General features: G+C 44.5%; 2 protein-coding genes across 4 annotated transcripts in view; both read left to right on the forward strand.

Moving 5' to 3' along the window:
- The window catches only part of ME2 (malic enzyme 2), a 110,855-nt gene that overhangs the window by 81,864 nt on the left and 8,778 nt on the right, over window positions 1–20,213 (forward strand). For 2 of the 3 annotated variants that reach the window (XM_040336976.1, XM_040336969.1), the window contains exons 14-16: window positions 2,196–2,266; window positions 5,341–5,439; window positions 6,669–6,802. In XM_040336976.1, the coding sequence (XP_040192910.1) occupies window positions 2,196–2,266; window positions 5,341–5,439; window positions 6,669–6,802 (304 nt within the window). Of the gene's footprint in view, window positions 1–2,195; window positions 2,267–5,340; window positions 5,440–6,668; window positions 7,522–20,213 lie in introns of those variants that run through there. The other variant, XM_040336960.1, reaches the window with a different exon arrangement.
- LOC120926789 (40S ribosomal protein S29-like) lies at window positions 19,393–19,722 on the forward strand. The gene has a single exon (XM_040336988.1). The coding sequence runs from the start codon at window positions 19,408–19,410 to the stop codon at window positions 19,576–19,578; it is 171 nt and encodes a 56-aa protein (XP_040192922.1). The 5' UTR covers window positions 19,393–19,407; the 3' UTR covers window positions 19,579–19,722.

The following is a 20,213-nucleotide window of genomic DNA, read 5'->3' on the forward strand; positions in this document are numbered from 1 at the left end:
GACGTCGTTTACGTAAGCGTCGAAACCACTGACGTCCTAGCGACGTCAGTGGGAGCAATGCACGCCGGGAAATTTCGCGGACGGCGCCTGCGCATTTAAATCGGCGCGGGAACGCGCCTGATTTAAATAGTACACTCCCCTAGCCGCGGAATTTGAATTCCGCCGGGGGATTTAGGATCCGCCGTCGCAAGTTTGGAGGTAAGTTGTTTGTGAATTAGCCACTTGCCTCCTAAACTTGCGGGAGCGGATCTTAATTCACGTAGATCGAGCGGATCTATAGATCCGCTGCGCTACGTGAATCTGGCCCCTAGTGTATATTACCTGTTTTTTCTTCAATATTTTCATGACATTATCAGGCCCCTTTCACAAGGTGCAGACTTCGTTTTGAGGAATAAGGGATCGGTTTGCTGATCAGAACAGAGCGGGCTCTGTGATAGGTCCATGTCCGCTCAGTTTATGCAGAATGGACATGGACCTGTCATCTGCCTGCTCTGCTCTGATCAGCAAACAGATCCCTTATTCCTCAAAACGAAGTCTGCACCTTGTAAAAGGGGCCCGATAATGTCATGAAGAAATTGAAGAGGAACAGGTAATATAACCACCCAGGTGTACTCACGTAGGTAATGCAGGATAACTGTCAGTGACCCGTCGGATGTCCTGCAGGAAGCGTGTAAATGTATCCAATTTTAACCAATAGTTAGGCTACCCACACATTATACAATTTTTTATTTTTTTATTTATTTCTTTGTACAATTTTCTTTTAGATTTACCAGAACTAGTGGTGCACCGAAATGGAAATTTCAGAGCCGAAACGAAACCAAAATAAAAAAAAATGTCAGGCCGAAACCGAAAATTACTTTTTTTTTTTTAAATAATTGTATGTTAAAACATACACTCACTGTGCCCCCAATTGCCGCCTCACTGTGCCCCCCATTGCCGCTTCACTCTGCCCCGAATTGCCACCTCCTTTTTTTTTATTACTTTATCATTTTTTTTTTTTTGTAGCTTGTTGTTTTACTTTTTTTATTTTTGTATAATTTTCTTATTTTTTATATTATTTTTCTTATTCTTTACTTTTTAATTACTTATTTTAATAATTTAGCAATTGTGATAACAATTGGAGGTGACAGGTTCTCTATTTTTTAACCCTGTCACCTCACCAAAAACATGTTGTATGAGTGTGGTGAGGAGACAATGAGCAGAGCCTGCTGCCCATTCACTCAGTGCAGAGAGCATACATCTCCTGTAACATCAGTAAGAGGATCATCCATCAGGTCTGTCCTGGTGCCACCACCATCCTTCTAGCAGTGCACAGGGATGGCACTAGAACTGGGCACAGTGCTGCTGTGTATGGGCTGTCTCTCTCTCTCTCTGCCTTGGTACAGATGTGTGAGCGGAGTGCAGAGACCCCCGTGCAGGAGCTGGAGCAGCTTGAGCCAACATTACTTAATACAGCGCGGCCCCGGCTCGGGGGGGGGATGGGGACGGAGGGGTGTGATCAGGGGAGCCCGGTGCCGAGCCGGGGATGATCTCCAGATAGGCAGATGGACTGCTCCTGGATGCCGGGCTGTGCTCTATTCCTCCCCTCCTCTACACGCTGGCCTGCAGTCCAGGATTCCCAGCAACAGAGACCCGCCGGTTAGAAAAGAAAAGAAACTCACCGCCGCCCGTAGGATGAAACTGTCTTCGCTCTGCTACACAGCCCCGCCTCCTCCTAACCCCACGCTGTGATAGACAGAAAACATCTCAGCATTAGAACGGCATTCTGTTTATCGCAGCGTGGTTAGGAGCAGGCGGGGCTGTGTGCGAGCAAAGCGAAGACAGTTTCAGTGTGTTTTACCGATCTGCAGCCACTAGTCATATGGGCAATTTTAAAGCGGTTTCGGCATGTGCCCAAAACAGCTGTTTTCGGCCGATTATGTATCGGCACCGATATATCGGTGCACCCCTAAAAGGAACCATATAATATGAGGTCAAACTTAAATACTTTCAATTTGTATGCAATCAGGCAGGCACTTGCACTTCATTGTTGAAGGTAAATCTAAAGAAAATTTAATAAGAAAATTGTATAATGTATGTAAAAGAAAAAAAAAAAAAAATTGCCATGTGAATAAAAATGACATGCAGTGAAATACTCAAAATCAAGCCTTTGTTATTCCCACTGTCATTAAGCTGTGTCCCCTTTGCTCTTGTAGGCGTGGCTTTGGCGGTCATCCTGAGCGGGGTGCGGCACATAAGCGATCGTGTATTCCTTGAAGCTGCAAAGGTGAGAAATTCTGTAATATGTAGTATTTAGCTTTATTTTCGTGTTTTTTTTTTTTTTCTGTATATATTTAATCCTTGATTTACAAATAAACATATAATGCATTGCAAAGGATTCCCAGAGCACCACAAGTTAGCTAAGGAGACGGCACAGCTTTTAGGAGTCCATTCCTGTGCAGTCTGCCCTTATCTTGATCACTCCATGTATGTAAAATATTCTTCATATATGACTGTCACCAGCGTGTGTTCTGTATTTCCTAGTTTTTGTTCTGTATTTTGCAATGTTAGGCATTTTATTGTGATAGGACTGATATATGCACATGATTTATTCTGATTGTTCTTGTACTCTATTGTACATTTCATTTCAGCATATCCAAATACCAAATAATAAGTGTGGCAATAAAATAAGTGTCGATAAAATTACCCTTTAAAAAAAAAAAAGGAGACAGCAGAGCAGTAGCCTTGAAGCTGTCGTATCTGATTTAGACTCCTTTCACACTGAGGAGTTTTGCAGGCGCTATAACACAAAAAATGGCTCCTGCAAAACGCCCTGAAAGAGCCGCTGCTGTCTCTCCAGTGTGAAAGCCCCAAAGACTTTCACACTGGAGTGGTGCGCTAGCAGGACGGTAAAAAAAAGTCCTGCTAGCAGCATCTTTGGAGCGGTGAAGGAGCGGTGTGTATACCGCTCCTGCCCTCTAAAATCAATGGGCACCGCAGCTATACTGCCGGCAAAGCGCTGCTGCAGCAGAGCTTTGCGGGTGGTTTTTAACCCTTTTTCGGCCACTAGCACGGGTTAAAAGCGCCTCGCTAGCAGCCGAATACCCCCGCAAATACGACAGTAAAGCGCCGATGCCGCAGCCACCCCAGTGTGAAAGGGGCCTTGGGGCCAATTCACACTGTGGGTGAAGAGACGTTTTACCACATGGTAAAACACACAAAAATTGCACCGGCCTGAATCGTACTGCAGTGTCGCGCAGTGCACTGCCGCACTTTGAAGCGCATGAAGTGTACATTTTGTACGCTTCAAATAAAGCTCATGCGAAACAAAAAAAAAAAAGGAGGCAGTGTAATACAATAAATTGGGCATCAAACTGCCCCCTAGTGCAGCCGGCAACGCATAGCTGCTGGAGCGGTGAATCCCTCCCTGCCGCTCTGTGTTGCAGTGTGAATTGCCCCTGACACTTTTTGTATTTGAGCCGTCCAGTGTTGGATGATTCAATGCTATATAAGAAGCTGTAATAAATGAAAGGGATCAGATATATATATAGTGTGTGTGTAATTACCACTTCAATACCGGACATTTTCACCCCCTTCCTGCCCAGGCCAATTTTCAGCTTTCAGCACTGTCACGCTTTAACTGACAATTGCGCGGTCGTGCTCCCAAACAAAATTGACGTCCTTCTTTTTTTTCCCCCACAAATAGAGCTTTCTTTTGGTGGTATTTTCTCTCTGCGGTTTTTATTTTTTGCTTTATAAACAAAAAAAAAGCGACAATTTTTGAAAAAAAAATGTTTTTGCTATAATAAATATCCCAATTTCTTTTATTTTTTTTTTATATAAATATATATTTTTCTTAGTTTAGACTACATATTTTTGGTAAACAAAATTGTAATAAGCGTATATTGGTTTGAGAAAAAGTTATAGGGCCAGTTTCGGAAACAACTTACGACGGCGTATCTCCAGATACGGCGTCGTAAATCTGAGTGTGAGGCGTCGTATCTTGGCGCCTGATTCAAAGAATCAGATGCGCCTCACGGTTGCCAAGATACGAGCGGCGTAGGTCTCCTACGCTGTCGTATCTTGGGGTGTATATTTACGCTGGCCGCTAGGTGGCGCTTCCGTTGATTTCCGCATCGAATATGCAAATGACCTACATACGCCGTTTCACAAATGTAGTTCCGTCCGGCGCATCTAGATACGCCGTTTACGTAAGGCGTCGGTCCGGCGTTAAGTTATCCCACCTAAAGCAGGGGTAAGTCATGTTAGGTATGGACGTCGGAACAGCGTCGTATTTTACGTCGTTTGCGTAAGTCGTCCGTGAATGGGCGTAGGTTACGTTCACGTCGCCTAAACATTGAGCCGACGTATCTTAGGGAGAAAATTCGACGTGATACTGAGCATGCGCGCACATGTGCCGTTCGTAAAGCGCGTCATTTACGTGGGGGTCACGAATCATTTACATACAACACGCCCACTACCAGCCGAGTTTGAATTAGGCGGGCTTACGCCGGCCCATTTACACTACGCCGCCGTAACTTAGAGTGCAAGTTCTTTCTGAATACGGGACCTGCCGCTCTAAGTTACGGCGGCGTAGTGTATCTGAGATACGCTACGCCCGCCTAAAGATAGGCGATTCTTTCTGAATCTGGCCCATAGCGTCTACAAAATAGGGGATAGAATTATGAAGTTTTTTTTTTACTAGTAATGGCAGTTATCTGCAATTTTTGTCAGGACTGCGATATTGCGGCGGACAGTTTGGACACTTTTGACACTATTTTGGGACAATTCACATGTATAAATGTGACTGGAAGGGAAGGGGTTAACACTAGGGGGGGGCGATCAAGGGGTTAAATGTGTTCCCTAGGCAGTGATTCTTACTGTGGGGGGAGGGGACTGATCTGTGTCCCTATGTACAAGTGACACACCATCGGTCTCCTCTTCCTGACAGGACGTGGAGCTCTGTGTGTTTACACATAGAGCTCCACGTCCCTGGCTCTGTAACTGCCAATCGCGGGTACCCGGCGGACATCGCGGCCGCCAGGCACACGCATTGGCACCCGAGTGACGTGGCGACGCGCACCCCCTAGCGGCTGGGAGGCCTAAAGACGTCATATGACGTCCACCCAGGATGGCAGAGCCACCTTGTGGACGTCATTTGACATTAGGCGGGGTGGGAAGTAGTTGCAAAAAATACCATGTACATTGTTTTATATAGCATCTTAAAAAACTGAATACAGTACATGGATTTTAACAGTTTTATTGATGTTAATATATTTAGAATCTTAAAAAAAAAAAAAAAAAATCGTCAAAATATTGTTTTTGTTAGTTTTTAATCTCATTATTAACTGTTTTCCTTAGGCTTTGGCAGAACAGCTAACAGCTGAAGAGCTGGACCAGGGCCGTCTGTACCCTCCGCTGTCCAACATCCGTGAAGTCTCCATATGTATCGCTGTTAAAGTAAGTGCCGCTTGTTCTGGGTCACATCACACTATTAAAGTGTATGCATAGCCAACACTTTTATTTAAATTTTAGATAGAGTGGGGGTACAGGCAGGGGCGGACTGACAACTCATGGGGCCCCCGGCAATAGGAGATTATGGGGCCGTTCGGGCAATAGGACATTATTGGGCCCCCTGGCAATAGGAGATTATGGGGCCTTCCGGGCAATAGGAGATTATGGGGCCTTCCGGGCAATAGGAGATTATGGGCCCCCTGGGCAATAGGAGATTATGGGGCCTTCCGGGCAATAGGAGATTATGGGCCCCCTGGGCAATAGGAGATTATGGGGCCCTTCGGGCAATAGGACATTATTGGGCCCCCTGGCAAAAGGAGATTATAGGCCCCCCGGGCAATAGGAGATTATAGGCCTCCCGGGCAATAGGACATTATGGGCCTCCCGGGCAATAGGACATTATGGGCCCTCCGGGCAATAGGACATTATGGGCCCTCCGGGCAATAGGAGATTATAGGCCCCCCGGGCAATAGGACATTATTGGGCCCCCGGGCAATAGGAGATTATGGGCCCTCCGGGCAATAGGAGATTATGGGGCCCCTGGGCAATAGGAGATTATGGGGCCCTCAGGCAATAGATTATGGGGCCACACAGTATACACACACACACAGTATACATACATAGTGTACACACACAAACTCACAATATACACACACAGTATACATGCACACAGAATACACATGCACACACTGAAAAGGTACTGGAGAGGTGGTGCAGCTATAATCTTGGGATTTTTTTAAAAAACACAGATTTTTACATACTGTCCTTAGTTTTACTGAGGCTGACAACTCTGATGGGGCCCCCTAGTGGCATGGAGCCCTCGAGCAGTGCCCGAGTTCCCGAATGGTCAGTCCACCCCTGGGTACAGGAAAGGGATAAATCCTCTATCAAGCGGCTTGTTATTGGGGGGCACTGATCAAGGGGGAGGAGCCAGGAGCACCGATGGGGGACCTGAGAAGAGGGGGATTGGAGCTGCTCTGTGCAAAACCATTACACAGAGCAGGCAAGTATGACATGTATGTTGTTTTGCTATTTTTTTTTCAAAAGCCAAACCTTTATTATCACTATTAATGCTAAATTCCTAGGGGGCGTAGCTTATAGACAGTAGTGCTATTTTTCATTTCTGTAAAGATTAAAGCTCACACCACTTGTCCACCTTTCTTTTTATTTTTCAGGTGATGGAGTTTGTGTACAGAAATGGCATGGCTTTCCAGTACCCGGAGCCGCTAGATAAGAACGCCTACGTGCGTTCCAAAGTGTGGGAAACGGAGTACGACTCCTTCTTACCGGACGTCTACGATTGGCCAGCGTACGCATCCAAGGCTCACAAAATGTTCTGACCCTTCCATCCCGAGAGATCACTTTATTACGTGACCATGCATGAGAATTGGGTTCCGACCTTCAATTTTCTTGTGCCTTTTACAGCTTCCATTTTTCAATATGCTGCCCTTGACAGAGGAAAACAAAAATCTGTCCCATTACCTGAATGTCAAGTCTTACCAAAAGGGATTCTTTTAATGTAGAATACGATGTTCTACCAGGCTCTTTCTAGTGCGATTTTTAAGGAACACAAGCAATTTTTTTTATGCGATTTTATGCGTTTTTGGATGCACAAAACTGAACTGGAACAAAATTGAGTTGGGCTAAGCGCTGCTCAGCTATTCATAGGAAGCTTTGTATTTCCTCAATGAATACAAAGCTGAGATAAAGACGTGGGTGGCTGACATCACCATCTCCGCCAATTGGAAGAAGCCTTGTGTTCATTGATCGAATACAATGTTTTCCTGTGAATGGATGAGCAGCGCTCAGCCCGACTCGTTTTTATTCAGGGACGGGAAGCCCCATCTCGCTACCGAAACGCAGCTCTGAATGCTACATGTCGCAGATGCCACATACAATTTATACAGCACTCCCAGCTGGCACATGTATCAATGAAGCAAATGACTTGTTTACAGCAGCTTGGTCCAAACAAACTACTGTGGAACCTTGGTTTACGAGCATAATCCGTTCCAGGAGAATACTCGTAATCCAAAGCACTCGCGTATCAAAGCGAGTTTCCCCATAGAAGTCAATGGAAAGGAAAATAATTGGTTCCGCATTGACTTCTATGGCATGCAATACCGCACGTGGCCAGAGGTGGGGGGGCGCCAGAAAGCCTCAGAAATTTTTGGGACAGCTCGGCTGAACTCGGGAACGGAGTATTTTTGAGTATTTCTGATCGGCTCGACTCCGTCGCCCCTGCACCCTCTGGCCAAATGCGGTACTGCACACCGCAGAGGCTTGAATCCTGCTCATTTTGCGAGACAACACTAGCAAACCGAGTCAGGATTTTAGAAAAAAAAATGCTTGTATTGCGAAACGCTCGTTAACCGTGTTACTCGCAATCCGAGGTTTCACTGTATTGATGCTTAGCGTTTTTGCGTGATGCGTTTTGCACAAGTGAATGGGCTGCCGCGCCTGCGTTTCCGAAAAAAAAAAAGGGAAGTTTGCACCTTTTCAAAAAACGCACCCCCCCACAGGGAAATCGCATGGTCTTTTTGACCGTTCTATTTCCCTGTGGTTCCCGCACACACACTGCGATTTTACATGCGTGGGAGGTGGCATTCAGAACGAATGGCAGCCCCGCGCCACTCCGCAGAGCAGTGTGTTTTTACTACGGGTGCGGGAGTTAGGCTTTAAATTAAGTGAAATGCGATTGTTGCTAAATGATATTAAAAAGAAATATGTTTTGTGGGGGGTATTGCCTTTCATGTTTATTGAATAGGCCTGACAATCTCGCAATGTCCTCCATATTTTGCACGACTCCAAAGAAAATGAGCACAGATCAATTTAATATATAATAGGATATTGCAAATTTTACATGGCATGGTATACCTACCTATACGTTATAACAGCATAAAGAGGTTTTACAGTGATATATATATATTTATGAAATGTTAAATATATTGTTTATGTATCCATTCATGCCTCTCAGTATACTGTAGTGCAGGCATGGATTTAGTACAACCGTATGGGCATTATCTCCCAGCATGCATTGTTGGGCTTTATATCAGTTAGAAAACTGTAGTGCAGTATAGTATACTGCCTTCTGTAAAATGTAATTTATTGGCATTTTATTTTATTTGTTTTACTTTGATTTGCAGTGGTTTAAACCTTTTAACACCAACCGTCCATTTTTTTATATCTATTAAAAATACAAACTGTTTTATCTGTTGGAAAAAAAATAATCCAAACTGTGAAATTTTGGTAGCAAGAGAATCGTTCTTGGAACATTCCCAAATATGTGTGTGAATTTTAATTTTACGTACTCTAATATTGCGTTAATATTTGCTCTGCAGTGCAGTGCAACCTATTGGGATGTGTAGTCGGCCATTTAAAGCGGAGTTCCAACGACAATTAATATATATATATATATATATATATATATATATATATATATATATATATATATATATATATATATATATATATATATATATATATATATAAAAAAATATAAACAATTCATACGTTTAACATTGCAATTTAAAGCCTCATACACACGATCAAAATTCCAACTGACTTTTCTGCGGATTTTGCTCCGAATGGGTGTTGCCCGTGAACTTGGCATGCATACATACGTCAGGACTTTTTCAGCCAACTTTCACCAGATCACGTGGTTTTTCAGCTCTTTACCGCCACCCTGTGGGCAACTTCTGCTATTGTTGGCTGTTCTTTAGCATTGATTCTGAGCATGCGTGTTTGTACTTTAAGGGGTTGTAAATGTTTTTTCACCTTAATGCATCCTATGCATTAAGGTAAAAAAACATCCCACTGTACCGCCCCCCCCCCGAACCCCCGTTTTACTTGCCTCACCCCTCAAAAGTCCCGCGCGCATCCTTGTGATCTTCTTCGGTTCCCAGCCTGGCCGTTGATTGGCTAGGCTGGACGGATTGATAGCAGCGCAGCCATTGGCTAGCGCTGCTGTCAATCACAGCGGATGACGCGGCGTGCCAGGGGCGGGGCCGAGTGATACAGTTGGCGGCTATGCCCGCTGTTGTATCACGGAAGCGCGCCCGCAAAAGCTTTCCACCATTCGAGCTCGCTCGCATGAAGGTGGAAAGCTTTTGCGAGGAGGAGCCGAGACAGTCGCCAAGGGACCCCAGAAGACCGGATTCGGGGACACGCTGTGCAAAACGAGCTGCACAGTGGAGGTAAGTATAACATGTTTGTTATTTTTTTTTTTTTTATATTTCTGCCTTTAGTGTTCCTTTAAGTCCGACGTAGGACATTTGTTGCCGGAAAGTTTGCTGTTCTCACAGCGAACACTTGTCCAATGAAAAAAGCAAAAAAGTTTGTTGTACACGTGGTTGGGTTGTCCGATTAAACAGGTCAGGCGGACATTTGTTCTCAAAAAGTCAGATTGTGTGTGTGTGGGCCTTAACACTCACTACTTTTGTTAAATTCATCCACCGATGTCCGGTTTCATATAAAAAATTAAGTATAAAATTTGTTCCTGGCCTTTTTCATCTTGCTTGTGGGCATGTGAAGCTCACAAGCGTACAGTTCCGGGATACGGTGCTGCTGAGCTACCAGTATGCACCACCCCTGCTCACGCATGCGCAGTATGTACGGCGTGCAGTCCCGTAAACTTCCGAAGTTGCCGTAAACTTCCGAAGTGACGGCAACGAAGATAAACTGGCATCGCGTCACTTCCGATTTTGCAAGAACGAGCGGCGGGCCACCCACACTGACTCCTGGGAATTAGGACACATAGCTCCCAGGAGACAGTGCGCCGCAGGATATGACGGCCATATCCGAGGGGGGCAGAGACTGGAAACACCACTGAAAGCTCTCCTACCCAGATAACCCTTATGCCCAGTACACACGATCGGAAATTCCGACAGCATAAGTCCGATGTGAGCTTTTAAACTGACTTTCCGACCGTGTGTATGCTCCATCGGACTTTTGCTGATGGAATTTCCACCATTAAATTATTGAGAGCAGGTTCTCAATTTTCTCTTCCGTTCATGGACGGACACAGCAGCCTTTGACCTTAGGGTCTCCTGGAAGGAAGCTGATATAACCCTAAGGTCAAAGGCTGCTCTGTCCGTCCATGAACTCAGAGAAATGGATTTTACGGTGAGTACAAAAAAACGATTTTTCCGACGGAAAAAATTCCGATCAGAAATTCCGATCGTCTGTGGCAATTCCGTGCACAAAATTATGACGCATGCTCGGAAGCATTGAACTTCATTTCCCCGGCTCGTCGTAGTGTTGTACTTCACCGCTTTCTTGACGGTCGAGAGTTCAGAGAACTTGTGTGACCGTGTGTATGCAAGCCAAGCTTGAGCAGAATTCCGTCGGAAAAACCATCCAACTTTTTTTACGACGGAAAATCTGATTGTGTGTACAGGGCATAAGGAAAAAAATAAATGTTTCCATTGAACAATGATTAGATTTCTAAAATGCAGTTAATGTAAAGTTGGAAAATTGTGTGGAACTCCCCTTTAAGACTGACTGTGTTATTGAGATTACTAGCAAGAAGGCAGCAGTTTGTATGAAAACAGCTTCACTCAGGGTCCGAAAACTGATCTCCCATTTCCCCCAAGTTTCTGAAACTTCCAAAATTGTATTTTATTAGGTGTTGCTTTGTTGGGTTTTACCAGTTATCTGCTGGCATTGGTCAGGACATGTTTTATATATTTATACCTTCAATTCCCATTTTATTAGGTACATCTATAACCCCCCTTTTTCCTTCAGCGAGTTCTTTGTACAATAGGCCTAATAAGGTGCTGGAAACCTTTTTTTTGGGGGGGGCTTTAGTCCATATTGACTTCATAGCATCATATACTTCCTTCGCAGTGATTGGCCACACATCCATGCTGTGAACCTCATCCCAAAGGATTCATGTGGATCATGTTAAAGCGGAGGTTCACCCTAATAACATGTATATCTGACCAACTCCCTTATAGTCGTAACAAGTACTGTCCACAATTCGTTTTTTTTTTTTATGCTTTTCGTACCATGTAATCCATTTTTTCAATCTACTTCTCCCCGCGGGAGTAGGCGTTTCTATGCCTAGGGGGATTGTCATCTGGGAGGTCGCCCAGATGATTGACGTCTGTTCGCCCTGGCAGAAAAGGCCCCGCCCCCCGTATTGCGTAGGCGCGCACGAGTTACGGGGCTGCTGAAAAAAGCCGAACATGCGGAGATGTGAGTCGGCTCTATACGGCGCCTGTTCGGCTTTTTTCGGAAAGCACCGTAACTCGTGCGTGCCTACGCAATACGGGGGGCGGGGCGAACAGACGTCAATCATCTGGGCGACCTCCCAGATGACAATCCCCCTAGGCATAGAAACGCCTACTCCCGCAGGGAGAAGTAGATTGAAAAAATGGATTACAAGGTACGTAAAGCATAAAAAAAAAACGAATTGCGGACAGTACTTGTTACGACTATAAGGGAGTTGGTCAGATATACATGCTATTGGGGTGAACCTCCGGTTTAAATGCTGTCCTTCCGTCTCCATATGAGATTTGTCACCACAATCTTCAGCCTTGGTGTTGGCTTTTTGGTGGTTCCATTCCCACTCTAGCCTTCTTGACTTCTTAGCTGATGTGCAAACCATTGAGGTCTTCTGCTGCTCTTCAAGATTCCACAATATTGTATGTTCAGAACTGTCCTTCTGCCACAGTCTTTTTTTACTTCTTTTGATAACAAGGTCTATTTACCCTCAGAACTTTTTTATGTTTTTGGCACAGTCCTTTGTAAACTCTTGAGACTAGTGGTATGAAGGTCCCAGGAGGTCTCTGGTTTTTGAGATGCTGGAACTACCAACAATCATTTCATGGTCAACGCCACTTGGCTCCACCATTTTAATGTTTGGGTTAGAAAAATCTGAACCTCTTTCCACTGAGTGGTATGCCTCGTACACGCGATCGCGATCCCTGAAGAGAGAATCCAAGTAGGCTCAAGCAGAAGAGCCGAACTGCCTACTGAACTTCATTGATTTTGGCTCGTCGTACGTCTTGTAGGTCACCGCCTTCTTGACGTTCGAAATTTTGTCCAAGATTAGTGTGGCCGTGTGTATGTGAGCTTTTTGGCGCAAATGCTGACCGTGTGTATGCTCCATCGCACTTCTTCTGTGAGAATTTCGGCCAAGAAAAGATTTAGAGCAGGATCTAAATTTTCATGACATTCCCATCGGGAATCGCAATCGTTTGTATGCAATTACGACAAAAAAAAACATGCATGCTCAGAATCAAGCAGAAGAGCCGAACTGCCTACTGAACTTCATTGATCTCAGCTCATCGCACGTCTTGTAGGTCACCGCCTTCTTGACGTTCGAAATTTCATCCAAGATTAGTGTGGCCGTGTGTATGCAAGACAAGTTTTAGCCGTTTTCCTGCTGGAAAAAAAAAACTTGGTTTTTCTTGTCGGAAATTGCGATCGTGTGTACGAGGCGTTAATGATAATTGGATCAACAAGCAAAGTTGAATGAAGATATATTTTTGTCCATTTTATTGGCCAGTTTTTCCAAAATATGCACCTTTTTTGTTTAGAGGTCAGTAATGCTTGTTACCCTGCATTGTGTAGTGTCATGCATTTCCTTGTGTTGTGGCTACGATTGGTCATTGCTGGACAAATGTAATATTGTAGGGACTATCCATGTGAATTGGTATTCATGCAACCATTAGGCCGCGTACACACGATCAGTCAAAACCGTTGAAAACTGACTGAAGGTCCGTTTTCATTGATCCAAACCGATCGTGTTTGGGCCCCATCGGTCAGTTATCCTTCGGTCAAAAAAATGAGAACTTGCTTTAAAATTTGACCGATGGACGCCTAACCGATGGGTCAAAACCGATCGTGAGTATGCAAAAGCATCGGTTAAAAACCTGTGCATGCTCAGAATCAAGTCAACGCATGCTTGGAAGCATTGAACTTCGTTTTTTTCAGCACGTCGTTGTGTTTTACGTCACCGCGTTCTGACACGATCGGTTAATTAACCGATGGTGTGTAGGCACATCAGACCATCAGTCAGCTTCATCGGTTAACCGATGACAACGGTCCTTTGGACTGTTCTCATCGGATGGACTGATCATGTGTACGCGGCCTTAGTGAAGCACGAACAGGTTAGAAGACTCCACAGATTTTGGGTTCTACTGTCTTTTTATCCAAGTGGTCATTCTCTTTAGATATCAAACTGCATATGGCGCTGATATTGAGTCGGTCCTGTTCTAACTATTTTTGAATGAGGATTGGTCTGCGTATGTCACACATGCTTTTGGTGTAAAGCAGTACAAAGGGCAGTTATAGTACGCAATGTAAAGTAAGCCACGCCAGCCAATCAGATTTTAATTCACAATGGTGAAACGGCTTATATAATGACATGCTTTGTGTGTCTGCCTATTGAATTGGAGAGTTGAAGTGTTTTATGAAGTATTCCAGGTACTGTTTTTCTCTGATATTTTCAAATAGGAAACTTTGGTGAGTGTTCATTTTAAGCTAATGAGAATTTGAGTTGCAAGTAACTTTTGACACAATGGTCAGATAATACTTACCGTATATACTCGAGTATAAGCCGAGTGTTTCAGCACATTTTTTTTGTGCTGAAAAAGCCCCCCTTGGCTTATACTCAAATCAGGTTTCCTTTGCTGCCTCACTGTGCCCATAAGCAGCCTCACTGTGCCTATGCACCTTAACCGCCGTGTCGGTATTGATGAGGAGGGAAGGAGAGCCATATTATGCTTCACGTTGTCCCCTCTGATTCACAGCAGGGCTTTGTGTATAGGAAGTCCGCACCGTCCACTGTAACAAAGCTCCACCACCCTCTTCGTCATGGACAGACGAGGAGGAGACGGGACGGCGAGGACTTCCTATACACACAGCCCTGCTGTGAATCAGAGGGTACAATGTACAGCGTAATATGGCTCTCCTTCCCTCCTCATCAATACTGACACAGCGGTTAAGGTACACAGTGAGGCTGCTTATGGGTACAGTGAGGCTGCAGATGGGCATTGTTGACCCTCTTTTCCACTTACAGTAGCTGCTGCATTCTCACCCTAGGCTTATACTCGAGTCAATACGCTTTCCCATTTTTTTTGTGGTAAAATTAGGTGCTTCGACTTATATTCGGGTCGGCTTATACTCGAGTATATTCGGTAGTTAAATTCTTATGTTTTCTTGGTGTGGGAATTTTATCTGAGCTCTAATAACTGCCTCTGTGTCGGCATGCCCGGTGAACAGTGAGAAAATTTGTTATACAATAAAAGTTGCTTTTCTTTTTTTTTGGTGGGAAGATGTTTACACCAGATGCTTGTCCTTTTGCTGCATTCTACAGCACAAAAAAACACAGCCACTGCACAAAAATAAATAAAAATGATCAGATTTCCTAAAGCGCAAATTTAGGTGCACAGAAAAATGCTTCATATTGTGATAAAGGGTGTCGCTGTCAAAGGAAACGTGTTTCGAAAATGTTTGCTTTTTTTTCATGTTTAATTTTACGTTTTCCTTAAAGTGACATTAAATATGAACAAAGCATATCCTTCTATAGCATGGGTCTTCAAACTACGGCCCTCCAGTTGTTTAGGAAATACAATTCCCATCATGCCTAGTCATGTCTGTGAATGTCAAAGTTTTACATTGCCTCATGGGATGTGTAGTTCCGCAACAGCTGGAGGGCCGTAGTTTGAGGATCCCGGCTCTATAGTGTGTACTTGTCTTAAACCAGAGCACTAACTGTTATTTCTGTCTGCTTCCTTCCTCTGCTCTCTGCATGAGTCACTACTGACATGTTTTTACTGACACCAAGAGAAGAAAGGTGACAGGGGTGGGAGCTCATTTGACAGCCTCAGCTCTGTTCCTGTGTGCTATGTGAAGGGGTGTGTCCTCTCCCTCCAATCAGCTCTTAGAGCTCTCCTCACTGATGTAACTTCGGCTCTCTGCCCCCCGCTTTTCAGAGCTGCCAGATTCTGTGTAAATTCTGCACTTTGGTTCTAAGGAAAAGATGGCTGCATATAAACATGTCAAATAAAATGTAAAGGGCTCTCGCGCCTCCAAAAGTAGGTGTATAGAAAGAAGTAAAATCTTAGTAGCACAGGGGAATACTGTATTTATTGGCGTATAACACTCACTTTTTTACTCTGAAAATAGAGAGTAAACTGTGCCTGCGTGTTATACGCAGGGGGCTGTGGAAAGTTTTATTCCTGAAACTTCCCTCTTAAAGTTAGGGTGCGTGTTATACGCCGATAAATACGGTACTTAATGTTCATATCTCAGTAAAAATACTGCCTTGACCCCCCCACCCCCAAGAGCTTGCCCATACACCCTGTGTAGGAAAGGGGCTTTTGGGAGTTGTACTTCTGGGATTATGCCTACATCAGTAAGAACTGAGCTTCCAGAAACTGCCCCTTCAAGAGTTTCATCAGCCTCATGATGTCACAGGGAAATAATAAATGCTTTTTCTAAGGCAGTGGTTCTCAACCTGGGGGTCGGGACCCCCTCGGGGGTCAAATGGCGATTTGCCAGGGGGTCACCAAATCCTGGGCTGTTCCCAAAGTCCACACCACTCTCCTAGCCTTTTTGCGACCGAGCCAGAAACATAGTGAGTAACACTACTTGTGATTATAGTTGCTATTAAAAGTCTCCACTACAGTTCTCAGATCAGAAGATGACCTTGATCAAGAGCACCTAAGTTGGCTGATCAGAACTCCCCGCCAGCACTGCCGCTGATCCTACCCCTCACCAACACTTCCACTGATCCCACCCCCCACCAGCACTGCCGCTCATCTCATTCCCTCCACCAAGAGAAGAATACAAATAGAGAATACATGGAAAGGAGAGAAAAAGAGGGAGGAACAAAGTAAAAAGGCAGAGAAAGAATAATAGAAAGAACAAGAAGCTAGAGAGAGGGATGGGAAGAAAAAAACAAAAAAATTAGGATATAGAGAGATAAAAGGGAAAGAAAGAAAGAACAAAGAGAGTGGTACATCCTAAAATGTACCATAATGGGTTTTAATACTGTACTAGTGGAAGGGACCCAGGGAGCACTACATGTCCGTGGGTTAGTGGCGCAAATTACTTGGCCTACCTTGGGTGCTGACAACCCACGCTATGAAAATAATTTTGTTGTTGGGGGTCCCCACAACTTTGGAAAATATATCAAGGGGTCACGCCACTAGCACGGTTGAGAACCACTGTTCTAAGGGAACGAGGTAAAAGAAGAAAATAACGCTGCGACATGCTCTAGATCAGGGTTTCTCAACCAGGGTTCCATGGAAGCCGAGGGTTCCTCCAGAGGTTGCTAGGGGTTCCTTGAGCAATTTCTGACTCTTAGATAAGTTCCAACAGACACCATTGATCTCTTTTAGCTATCTATAAGGAGGTAATTCTTCGCAATGACCACAAGTGTAAGGAACATTCTTCCCACCGACCATCACACCAATGTATCATGAGTTGTGTGTGTATATAGACATTTCTAGCTGGGGTTCCCTGAGACCGGAAAGTTATTTTGAGGGTTCCTCTGTGTTGAAAAGGTTGAGATAGGTTGCTCTAGATTAGTGGTTCTCAGCCTTTCTAGTGCAGTGACCCCTTGATAAAATTTCCCAAGTTGTGGGGACCCCTAACAGTAAAATTATTTTCGTAGCATGGGTTGTCCGCACCCAAGGCAAGTCAATGAGATGAGTGGCAGTGCTGGCAGGGAGTTGGGATGAGTGGCAGTGCTGGCGGGGAGTTGGGATGAGTGGCAGTGCTGGCAGGCAGTTGGGATGAGTGGCAGTGCTGGCGGGGAGTTCTGATCAGCCGACTTAGGTTCTCTTGATCAAGGTCATCTGCTGATCTGAGAACTGTAGTGGGGATTTTTAATGGCAACTATAATCACAGGTTGTGTTACTTACTGTGTCTCCGACTTTGTGGTATCTCGTAGCAGTGACACCTATGCCAAAATCAGGAGATAGGGTCTCCAGCTCCTCCCATTTCACATTCCTCGCCAGTCATCTAGTTTCTGTTCCCCAGCCAATGTTGTGAACTGAATGGGCAGCTGTGAAGAAGCTGAGTGGGCGGCCGCGGGCCCCAGGAACAGCCCTGCTGGGCAGCAAAAAGGCTGGGAGAGCGGTGCGGGCCTCAGGAACAGCCCAGGATTCGGTGACCCCTGGCAAATCCCCATTTGACCCCCAAGGGGGTCCTGACCCCCAGGTTAAGAACTACTGCTCTAGATGGCGCAGTTGAGGTTTGGGTTTAAATGTGGGTTGTGCCCGAACATCCCCTTTAGGGGAACTTTTATTGGAGGAATGATCAAAATCTTTCTTATATTTATTCCTCACTGTGTACAAAATTGGATGGATTGAATCCTTTGTATCTGGACTATTCCTAGTATGGGGTCATTTTAAAGCCCATGAATGATCAATGTTTTACCCAAGTTGGTCCTGGTGGGGATTGGATTAGCAAGCTGATCCCAAATGTCTAGCTAATTCTTCAGTTCTCCAAGAAAATCGCAAATCTATAGTCAAGGATTTCTTCCACATTTTGAGATAACGTGTGTTGAAATGTTCCACTGGAAGCCACTTCCCTATTGACAAAAGCTATGCAATAAAGTTAAAGGACCAGTTTCATCCTTGAATACTTTTTTCTTTTTTTTTTTTTCATCCCATCAGTGTCCCGCTTTTGTTGTCAACAAATTTACTAAGGCTTCAGTCCATTCAAAATTGGTGTTTTAATACAGGGGGTGGTCTGAGTCAGCGTCAGCCCCCAACTAATTGGATGCTTCTACAGTGAGATCTTCCTGCCATAATTCCCAGCTTAGTTCCCGTTCACTTAAAAGTTTTGGGTGCCCTGCTGTTCTTTGTGTGTTCCAACTCCTCCTTTTTACATTCTTCATAATCTGCCTTCAGATCCTCTTCACTACCTCCTGGGATGAACATTTCAAGGTCTCTCTAAGCCATCAACTGACTGTGCATATCCTAAACGGTCAGGAGACTTATCCCTCAATATCAAAGGATGAACGAGATCCCTTCCCAGTCCCAACTCCTCAACACCGTTGTTGAGATTAGAAAAATGGAACACCAACAGCTAGTGGTACTATAGATTTGTTTTTTTTTTTTAAATGGAATGCCTGGGACAGATCCTCTTTGGGTATGGTGCCATCATTCACTATCTCTACCTGATCTGCCCTTTTACATTCGTCATAAAACAAAATAAATAAAAAATACAGCAGTGAAGGTGAAAACCCTTCATAATTACATAGACGGGTTGAAAAAGACACAAATCCATCCAGTTCAACCATAAAGTAAATAAAAAATATCGTACAATCCCATATACCCAATTCTATAACCACAGTTGATCCAGAGGGAGGTGAAAAACCCCAGCAGAGCATGATCCAAATTTCTACAGCAGGGGAAAAAATTCCTTCCTGATCCCCCGAGAGGCAATCGGATTTTCCCCGGATCAACTTTACCTATAAATGTTACTACCCAGTTATATTATGTACATTTAGGAAAGTAGCCAGGAGATGAAATGTCTTTTCCTCTAGACGTAAAGAGTGCCCCCTTGTCCTTTGTGTTGATTGTAAAGTGAATAACTCAACACCAAGTTCTCTATATGGACCCCTTAATATTTGTACATGTTGATCATATCCCCCCTTATTCTCCTATTCTCAAGAGAATAAATTCAGTTCCTCTAATCTTTCCTCATAGCTGAGCTCCTCCATGCCTCTTATCAGTTTGGTTGCTCTTCTCTGTACTTTCTCCAGTTCCCCGATATCCTTTTTGAGAACTGGGGCCCAAAACTGAACTGCATATTCCAGATGAGGTCTTACTAATGATTAGTACAGGGGCAAAATTCTCTCCCTGTCTGGAGTCCATTCCTCTCTTATACAAGAAAGGACTTGCTCGCTTTGGAAACCGCAGCTTGCTTTTCCCGAGCAGAGAGCCCAGCACGATGGGCCACCAGCAGCTGTACTGGAGTCGCCCAAGGAAGTTCGGCCAGGGATCCCACTCCTGCCGAGTGCGTTCCAACCGACATGGACTGATTCGCAAATATGGACTGAACATGTGCCGCCAGTGCTTCAGGCAGTATGCAAAGGACATTGGCTTTGTTAAGCTGGACTAAATAGAAACTTGTTTGGATATTTGGACAAGATCTTTGGCCATAAATACTTCAGATGAGATGTGCATTTTGTACCTAAGACTTTGAAGAACATACACATGTGAATTATACTGGTTTACATCTTGCAGTTGGTATTCCAAAACTTTGGAAACCGCAGCTTGGCATTGCATGCCATTATTGAGCTTATGATCTACCAAAACTGCCAGATCCTTCTCCACTACAGATCCCCTAGTATGTAAGATGCATGCATATTCTTGGCCCCCTAGTGCAGAACTTTACATTTATCAACATTAAACCTCATCTGCCACATAGTCGCCCAATTAGACAGAGCATTGAGGTTGGCTTGTAAATTGGAGACCTCCTGTAAGGACGTTATTCCACTGCATAGCATGTTGTCATCCACAAGGATATATCAGGTATGCAAACCCCAACACTTGCCACACACCATCTCACCACTACAGCTCCCGAGGGAGACAAGAAAATTATAAAATTGTTCATCTGTCCAGCATCTACCAAAATCCGAAACGCCAGTTTTGGTCTGACTGGTCCTGGTGTAACAAGCTATGTGGTGTAACAAGCTATGTGGTGTCCTAGCGCTAAATTTATGATGTGAGCCTTTTCTTCTGATAAACCCCAAA

This window comes from Rana temporaria, chromosome 1 (assembly GCF_905171775.1).
Source record: "Rana temporaria chromosome 1, aRanTem1.1, whole genome shotgun sequence".
NCBI classification, from domain to species: domain Eukaryota; kingdom Metazoa; phylum Chordata; class Amphibia; order Anura; family Ranidae; genus Rana; species Rana temporaria.